Source organism: Callorhinus ursinus, unplaced genomic scaffold, assembly GCF_003265705.2.
Source record: "Callorhinus ursinus isolate GAN/ISIS: 27379988/994484 unplaced genomic scaffold, GSC_fseal_2.0 scaffold51, whole genome shotgun sequence".
In the NCBI taxonomy this organism is placed as follows: Eukaryota; Metazoa; Chordata; class Mammalia; order Carnivora; family Otariidae; genus Callorhinus; species Callorhinus ursinus.
This window is the reverse complement of record NW_027397113.1, coordinates 9,817,680-9,827,404: the sequence shown is the minus strand read 5'-3', so window position 1 is coordinate 9,827,404 and position 9,725 is coordinate 9,817,680. Positions and strand designations below refer to the sequence as shown.

The 9,725-nt window shown below is 39.5% G+C and overlaps 1 protein-coding gene across 1 annotated transcript in view; it reads right to left on the bottom strand.

The window, feature by feature from the left end:
* The window catches only part of MS4A4A (membrane spanning 4-domains A4A), an 11,021-nt gene extending 1,780 nt beyond the window's left edge, over nt 1-9,241 (bottom strand). Inside the window, exons 1-5 of the mRNA XM_025878759.2 lie at nt 9,086-9,241; nt 7,918-8,046; nt 7,333-7,414; nt 5,827-5,870; nt 976-1,077 (exon numbers count right to left, since the gene is read on the bottom strand). Coding sequence (XP_025734544.1) covers nt 976-1,077; nt 5,827-5,870; nt 7,333-7,414; nt 7,918-8,046; nt 9,086-9,226 — 498 coding nt within the window. The 5' untranslated portion in view covers nt 9,227-9,241. The remainder of the gene's footprint in view (nt 1-975; nt 1,078-5,826; nt 5,871-7,332; nt 7,415-7,917; nt 8,047-9,085) is intronic.
* Nucleotides 9,242-9,725: the final 484 nt, after the last annotated feature.

Genomic DNA, 9,725 nt, shown 5'->3' with positions numbered 1-9,725 from the left:
ACAGAAATACCATATGATCCAGTAATTCCACTACTGAGTATTTACCCAAAGAAAATGAAAACACTAATTTGAAAAGATACATGTGCCCCTATGTTTATTGCAGCATTATTTGCAATAGCCAAGATATGGAAGTAACTGTAGTATCCATCGATAAATTCATGGATGATCAAGATGGATATATACTACTCAGCCATAAAAAAGAATGAGATCCTGTAATTTGTGACAATTTGGATGGACTTAGAGGGTATTATGCTAAGTGAAGTAAGGCAGAGACAGACAAATACCATATGATTTCCCTTATATGTGGAATCTAAAGAAACAAAACAAACAAAACAGATTCTTAAATGCAGAGAACTAACTGGTGGTTGCCAGAGGGGAGGTGGGTGGGGGTATGGGCAAAATAGATGAAGGGGCTTAAGTGGTACAAACTTCCAGTTATAAAATAAATCAGTCATGAAGATGAAAAGCATAGCATGGGGAATATATCCATTATATTGTAATAACCTTACATGGTGACAGGTGACACATTGCGGTGAGCACTGGGTACTGAATAGAACTGTCAAATAACGAAGCTGTATACATCAATTTAAAAAAGGACATTATTCTGGGTAGACTTGACCTAATTATATGAGCTGTTTAAAAGAAAAATTAGAGCATCAGAGGTTTTCACTCTCTTGCTGGCCTCAAAAGTAGAAGTTAGTTGTCATGAGTTGCACAGCTGAAAGGAAGTCCATTCTGCAACGTGAGCATGGAAGAGGATCAGAGGCCTCAGCTGAGACTGAAGCCCCAGCTAGCTTCTTGATCACAGCCTTGTCAGACCCTGAGCAGAGGAACCAGCTGAGGTGTGCCCAGACTCTTCACCCATGGAAACTGAGAAGTGATAAATGTGTGTTGTTTAAACCTCTAAGTTTCTGGAATGTATTACACGGCCATAGAAAACTAATATGATGTCTTCGAGGCAAGCCCAATACTCACCCCCTCAGGATGGCAACAGGTTACATTGCATCCAAAGGCAGAGAGGGACACAGCAATGCAGAACTCTAGCACACTTAACAGAATCACCATAACATCTATACTCTAGGAACAAATTTATAAGCAGGAAATGTGAGAAATAGAGATGACAAGATGAAAACACTGACCATCTGATTACAAGGCAAAAAGAGAAGCACTGGCCTGCTGTCAATAAAACTGGCTCCTCACTGCAGCCATATACCCTCGGCCAGTCTTGGCCTGTTGAATGCCACTTATCCTCTCATTTTTTTCATCAGTAAAATAATCACTTTTCCCCACCCTCTACCTTCCAGTGCTATTGTAGATACAGAATGTGAAAACTCTTTAAAGGGGGGTAAGGGATCATAAAGATAACTTAGGTTTTTCAAACACCAAAAATTCCATATAGTTGACAAAATAGTATGATCTCCTATCTTGGTAGTTGCAGGCAGAGTGATAATTGTGGGCAGAATATTAACAGACCAAAGAGGTCCACATCTTAACCTCTGGGACCTACAGATATGTCGAGTTACATAGCAAAGGAGAATTAAATTTGCAGATTAAATTAAGGCTGTTTATTAACTGACCATTGAGATGAAAGGATTATTCTGGATTATCTGGGTGGGCCCAAAATAATTACAGAATCCTTCTAAGTGGAAGTGGGAGGCAGAAGAGTCAAAGTCCAAGAGAGATTTGAAGATGTTGCACTGCTTGCTTTGAAGACAGAGGATGGGCCCACAAGCTCAGAACTGCAGGCAGCCTCTAGAAGCCAGCAAAGGCAAGGAAACGGATTCTCCCTTACAGCCTCCAGAAAGGAATGTAGCTCTGCCAACACTTTGATTTTAACCCGATGAGCACCATTTCAAACTTGTGACCTCCAGAACTGTAAGATAATAAATTTATGTTGTCTCGAGTCACTAAGTTGGCAATAATTTTGTTATAGCAGCAATAAGAAACTAACATAACAATAAAAACCAAGTTAATCAGTCTTTAATCCATCTCCCCAGAGAACTGGCTTTAGGTTTTTTGTGTGTTTTTTTTGGCTTTAGGTTTAATCTTTAACCAAAATATATGGTCAGATTTGAGAAACACTGGGCAGTACTCTTACTCCTAAAAACCTGAATTGGATGCCTGGGATTCTTTGGTCTAAATATTCTCTCTTTCCTTGTGGAAGAGCCGATAGATTAAGAGCCCGGGACATGAGTGACATGGACTCAACTGGGCCTTGAGAATGTTAGCATTCATCATTTTTTAAAATCTATTTACTCATCTCTTCAACATATTGTAGCCTCTATGTTTCAGGAATTGTTGTAGGCATAGAAGACAGAGCAGCAAATAGAACAGACAATTTCCCAACCCTCAAGGATCCTACCATCTGATGGGGTAGACCAGGAATTGACAAACTTTCTGTAAGAGGCCAGCTCGCACATATTTTAGGTTTTACAGGCCACAAGGTCTCTGTCACAAATACTCAATTCTGCTATTAGAGCACCAAAGCAGACATAGACAATATGTAAACAAATGGGTGTGGCTATGTTCCAATAAAACTTTATTTACAAAAAACAGTGGTCAGGCTAGATTTCCAACAAAAAGTAGCAAATATATATGTAATATATGAGTTTGAGCCATATAAACCACTGTCTTTCTAGATCAAGCAGAGTTGATCACTGGCAGTCTCATACTGTTCTGCCTCCTGATTCCAGGTAGTATGTGCTGTCCTCTTTCCTGCAAAGAGCTCACCTTTTCTAACCTCTTCTTATAATCATATTCAAAAGTAAGCTCTTAGGCCTTGATCAGCCTCTAGCTGTTTTCCAATATTTCTATACTTTCCTCCAAGGAGCTCCTAAAGGTAGGGGCCTGGTCTCCTTCTTATGTCTCCTAGAGTGCCAACGCTAGGACCAGGAGTAAAGTATGGGCTCACAGACCTGCGGACTGACCATGCAGGTGCCCAGGCAGGAAGAGACCTGATACTTCAGATCCCAAGAAGCCCTTATGGATTTGCTCTGCTATAAGGACAGGCAGAAAAAATGTTCACACAATAGGAATTTGTGACGGCCTCTGGGAGAAGGTGATTGAGATCAAGATGGAACCAGCTACCTTATTTTGAAAGCCTCTTGTTAAAAAATCATTAAGAACTTCAAGACAGCAACAGCAGAGTAGTAAAGAAGGTGTAGGGTTCTTCTAACTGTAAGCCCAACGTGCCTGCGCAGGTCCCATGCCTAGGCAGCCAGCCGCATGAAACTGGCCCATTCCAAGTTTGGTCCTTAGCACTGTAACTGACAAACTACAAATGGGCAGAATGGCAGAAACTGAAAGTAGGCTTCTTCTTCAGGATAACAACATAGAACAATATTAAATATAAATATGAATGGGGCATTAGAGGCAGGAAAGCACAGAATCTCATCTTGCTTCTGCCAATTCCTAACTGCATGATCTTGGGGGAAAATCTAAGTTCTCTGAAGAAACTCTCTTATTTTGGGTAAGTGGCAAGAAATAAACTTGCCTACTAAAAGCCCTGTTAGAAACCTCAAGGGGAGTATGAATTAGTTTAGCAGAGACAGTCAAGGGGTTATTTTGGCATGACTATACAGCACTCAGGACTTTTCGAGGATTAGCCTGGAATGAAGAAGAGGCATAATGAGTATGGAAGAATGCTCAATTTCCACATTTGGGTGAACACAAGAGACAGTGAGACAGAGAACTAACTAAGCACGGAGAAAGGTCAGAAGGGAGCTCACACAGAGGAGAAACAACAGAAAACTCAGCGGTGCTGAAAATGGCTAATAGACTTTTTAGTAATAAAGATTCAGTTGCATTTTGGCCAGGGCTGCGCCTCAAGAGTGCTCCTCCCTGCACTTACCCAGAGGCCCACAGCTTCACAACCTACAATAGCTTGTGTAAGTGGCAATTTGGAGAATTAAAGCCATTAGGATAACATCTAAATGAGGGCAAGTGGTACAGAGAAGTAGTGAAATACAGAATGGAAATTGAGAATTTGCCAGGAGCTGGGTGTTGAGGCCCAAAGTGCTTAATCTTGCAAGAACATCCAGAGATGTGGGGAGGGGTAATGGTGATTTGCCACTTGTTGGATAATGTTCAAGACAATTTTATTTTATTATTAGAGAACCAGGAAACTCCATCAGGGAGCCTTGGGGACACAGAGGGATTGACATCTGGGCTCCCTTTTTACAGTGGATAACAGAATTGGTGTTTTGAAATTAAACAGAAAAAAAATATGCAATATGCTTAGTGCACTAACTAGGGAGAGTAGGTACTCTATAACCATGAGCTTCCTTTCCACTTTCCCTCATCATGTATGGAGGAACAAAGAGAAAGAGGAGACGTGGGCCTGGCTCCTCAATAAAAGATTTTCCCTCTTCTTCAATCATTTTCAATTTCCCAAATTCAATTTCCCAAATAGCTGATTCATCCATCAGCTAGGGACTACCGAGTGTTACTTTTGCCAGAGCCAGAGCTCCTGTGACTTGCTTCCATCACAGTATCCCAGGAAAAAAGGAAGCAGTCACCATTAAAATAGATAGGGACATCAAGCAGTTCTCCGTCTTCTCAAAACTGCCACAGTGAAAGAGATTGAATCAAAAACTATTCAAGTGGCCTGCAGTGAACAAGATCCCTAATGCAGCCAAGACAGGACTGGAGATGTTTAATCCTAGGCTACTTCTGACCTAGGAAGGAAAGTCAATTCAGCAACCCAGTGGTATCCTCAGGGGTGTCACCAACAAGCACTCTACACCCCTCGCTTCTTGTTCCCACAGTCCAGCGGCTCTATCTTGGCCACTGTGCTGTCTCCTCACTGTGCACTCCCCTCACAGCACTTCCAGCTCATCTCCTGCCCAAACACAAACATGATCCTGTTGTTTCCAAGCTTGAATCCTTCACACAACCCTCACGCACATGAGATAAACTCTTTTTTTCCATGTTAGCTAGACAGTTCTGTCCGTGCCCATCACCTGCCATGCTCAGCATCGGGTGCCTGGCTGCGTATTATTTTCTAAATGTGGCTTCCATGCTTTTTGTGTATGACCTCCCTCTGCTCTGTATTCCTTTCCTGCATTTTCTTCCCTTGGAGGCTTATTATAAGAACTAAAATTCTCCAAGAAAGCATGAGAGGTTTAGTGTGGCTGTAGCCTGAGGGGGATTTTAATGGTTATAGCTGGACCAGAAGCTAGGGAGACATACTTAGGTCAGACTTGGAAAAGCCATAGAGATCACACTCCATAGTCTGATCTTTATCTTTTGAGCAAAGAAAACTCAAGTATGGTCTTTAGCGAGCAAAAACATATGTTGAGATCTGGGCTTTTGCTTTTTATTGGCTTTGTGAAAGATATTGGCATGAGAGTTGTGATTTAAATTTGCTTTACCTTATTTAATAGCCTTATTGTGAATTTCTTCCATTGCAAGGCAAATGAAAATCCTTTCCATAAACAGTCGGAATACACATTTTAATCAGTAAGTCAACAAATATTATGCCACACCAACACTTGGTGTCACTGTTATGGACTGGATCTCAAGCTGCAAGGTCTGTTTGGCCAGTCCCATTTGACATTTTCAGGAATTCTCCATATTTTTATAAAGATTCTCTCAACAACTGCCTTCCCAAACTATTCATTGTCATATCAGTAATTTTATGACCAGCCAATTTTTTATTATAATTTCTGAAAGACCAATGCAACTATGTAAAACAATCTCTCCTGATTTTTAAAAAACAAACAAAACCCATCTTGTACTCTGGAAGAATAAATACTTGGTTAATCTTTCTTCTTTTGGGACAAAAATAAGCAAACAGATTAAGAAAAAAAAGGAAACATTACTCACCAGACCTTTTGTAGTTTTAGCCCCTGCTACAATTGACAAGGACCCTGAAACAATAAATTAGTAACAAGAGTGAAAAAATGCAGGTAAAAAAACTTTAAACAAATATTTGAAGTCAAAACTTACTAAAACTTACCCCTAACTGTGATAAATTTGTCAAACAGCCCAATTATATTGGAAGAAACACAATAGATTGTAAATAATCCTCCTCTTTTCCCAAAAAACAACAGAGAAATTCTGCCAGATGGATTCACAGGAGAATTTTTCAAGCCTCTCAAAAAAATGTCTAACTGCAATGGTATTTAAACATCTGAGGGCCTTGAAATATAAAGAAAGCTTCTAAATTCCTGATATGAAGGAACCCTAATACGGTACCAAAATTTAATAAGATTTTAGGAAAGAAAAGAAACTAACAATTGTTTTTATTTAAAATGACTATTAAATGTTATAAACAAAATAGTAGCAAAGAAAGTTTTTAAGTTCCATATTAGATGCTGATTATTTTAAAAAATTTTTTAATAATATACTATTCCATTTGGCTCCATCATTGGGTAATTATTTTCCATTTAGCTAAAACAACTGATATCAAGTTGATTGGACCCCCCTGCCTTAAACTATTTGACTGTTTGAATGTCTGGGTTTGCTTTCCAATTTGAAATGTTCTACCAATTAAGCAAAGAATCATCTAGTGGGATTCCTACGATGGTTTGAGTGATAGCTCAATTGACAAACCTAGCTCCTGCAGTTCCTGGAAATCTACGGAACATGTGTAGAGGACATAAATTATGAGAACTGGTTTCCAAAGTGGTCTTGAAAAGGAAATTAAAGGGGAAGCAGAAAATGCGAGTGGCCGATGTCTGCAAGACTGAAATCAGAACGACCCTGTTTGAGTCCTGACTCCTATACCAAATAATAGCATGATCTTGGACAAATCACTTAATTTCTCCAAGTCCCAGTTTCTTCATCCACAAAATGAGGGCCATGGTAAATCCTTTCTCAGAAGTCTGAGAATTGAATATACAAAGCATGTAGAAGAGTGCCCAGATTATGGTAAGTATTAAATAAAAGCTATTATTGACATTAGTGTCATCAGACGTGTAAATCATGGTACAAATGCCCAGGAGTAACACAGCATAGCTGCTCTTCAAATCTTGCACTTCTTCTATAAACAGGCGAGGGGGAACAAAAAGCGAACTCTATAATAAAACTCTAAACTCTCTCATTTTCAACTTTGTAGATGAATGGAAACCCTACAATACTTGAATAGGGTTTTCTGGTTCTAACATAAAACCAGTTTATAAACTTATTTTCCATTTCTCACTTGATACTTTATGTTCTCTTTACACTCTTCATTTGCAGAGAAACTCTCTTGCATTTTATGTTAAGAGAAAAATTTCAACTTTCTTAAATTTTCACTTAATCTTATAGTTATTCTTGTTAAATTTATGAAACAAAATTTATCTAATACCAGCTCCACTTGCTAAGATTTGATAGCTGATTATAAATTGCCTGCATACCAGCCATGTCTCCTCTTCTTCCTTGTTAACGAAATCCTCATTTTGTTCATGAGCTTCAGTGAACCCTTCCCAGCCTGAGAAGTGAATCTCAATTAGTCCAAGCCAACAATGACAAATCCATTACTTTTGCCCAGAGTTGGTTTGGGAATATAAAGGATTTATGCATACAAAACGTTTATGAACAATGAGATGTATCGAGTCTGATGTGATATGCCAGCCATCCTCCATGAGGTCCTTGCACTCCTGAACTAACCGAACCTGGAGATGACTAGCCACTGGGTTTCTTGTTGTAAAACAATCAATGCTTTCAATGTTTAATCCATTATGATTTGGGGCTTTTGCTACATGCTGCTGTAATATATCATGATACATACTAAGTATTTAATCTTCCCAGCTTTGTATGAGTCTTATAGTATTATCCTTACATTAAATGTGAGAAAGTGGAGTCAAAAGGAGATTAGATATCTTTCTCAAAGTTATGGAACTACAAAATAGGGTTAGGATATGATTCTAAAGCTCAGGATATTAGCAACTATGTTATGTTGTCTCCAACTATATCAGAAGGTGTTCTACTCACCATCAGTGACCCCACAATTTTGTACAACTCATGCTCTGACAAATAATGAACTTCATTAAGTGGAAATGTGACATTAATGTTTATTATTCCCAGGCTGAGTTTCATCAGGGCAATTAGGATCTGCACAACCTAGAAATGATGAAGAAAGTAAAAACTGATTATCTACCACCCCCTTTCCAACCACTAAGTTACCCCTCTTCTCCATCTTTTAAAATAGTCAGATGGTCCTGATATTGTCCTATCATTTTTATTTCATATAAATAAATATAGGTATATTAACTTACTAAAATTGTCTCTTGGGATATCTATCCCAATTGTCCCATTTTCAAGGTAAAAAGAATGGTAGGTACCAGGACCTACCCAGAGGTGCTTCACTGACCCCTGTGACATTACTCTTACTGTAGCTCTTGCTCTCCTTTGCACACGCTCAGATAGGAGTGACTCAGGAATTAGGAAGCAAGGAAAAATAATGTGAAGGAAGGGCCATGTGTATAGGAGCAATATGATCTTTTCTTGGTGTCTAGGGCTTGAGGACATGAGTGAGTACAGGGGTCTAAAACTAGAGGCATTGGAGTACAATTATCCCATGGCATAAAAAGGATACAAAGTGTCATAATGATCTTGTCCCATTGATTTAAAGCTTGGGCTAGAGATCAACATCTGTATTCACTCTCCTTCCACCTGCACTAATCTATCTTTCTTTAAACTGTCCATTTCTTTTAGGCACACCCACCTGAGACTCCAGACAGAAATGCACTGAGAATAAGAGAATTTTTATCCTCTGAGGAGCAGGCTAAGAAAATTTCCCAGAGACAGTAACAATGTGGGGCAATCAGCTATCAGAAAGATCTGTTGGGTAGACACCAGTTAGTGTGCATGCAGCCTTTCTTCTGCTGCTCTTCCTAGCTGAAGTTAAAGTTATCATTGATGACCCACAAACCTAGAATAGATCTGAAGTCACTATATTTTAAATACAATGAGATTAGAAGCATGATGTAATAGAATATTGTACCATTTTTGACTGATAAGGCCTGAACATCAAATACCAACATCCCGAGGGCTGGCTGATATATTATGAGGTTAATGGGACAGAGTATTTGTCATTGAAACTGATCAGCTGTGAGTTTACAACATGATTGGTCTACTTCCAGATCTGCAATTGACTTACCCCGAGGACTTTAGGATCTCCCTTCAAGAACTTCTCTGGAATCCCTTTCCACGGATTTGGGTGTAGAACAGCAGACTTCTCTGGCTGGTACACACCAGGGCCAGCCCCTGTGGTCCCTTCTAGTCCTTGCGTGGTTGCCATGGCAGCAGAAAAGGAGCTACAATAAGAATTGTAATTTAGGGGTGCCTGGGTGGCTCAGATGGTTAAGTGTTTGCCTTTGGCTCAGGTCATGATCCCAGGGTACTGGGATCGAGTCCCGCATCGGGCTCCCTGCTCTGCGGGGCACCTGCTTCTCCCTCTGCCTCTCGCTCTCTCTGTCTCTTATGAATAAATAAATAAAATCTTTTTTAAAAATTGTAATTTAGGATGAGGTCCTGTTAATGACAAGACAAACTGTGGTCTACATTCCCTTGCTTTATTATAACAGCTATTAGAGTATCTTTGCAAAATGTAGTTATTGCAAAGGCCAGCCAGGAAAGGGGAACAAGAAACACCTTAAGGAGAGAAACACAGAGAGAGAAATGCCATGTGTCATCAAGATGCTAGAAAGTACTGAAGAGAGGGGAATCTAGATAGAATTAAGGTGAATATGCTGGGCCCCTCTAAATATATGAAGTCTGTACTCAGATTTTCTCTCTTT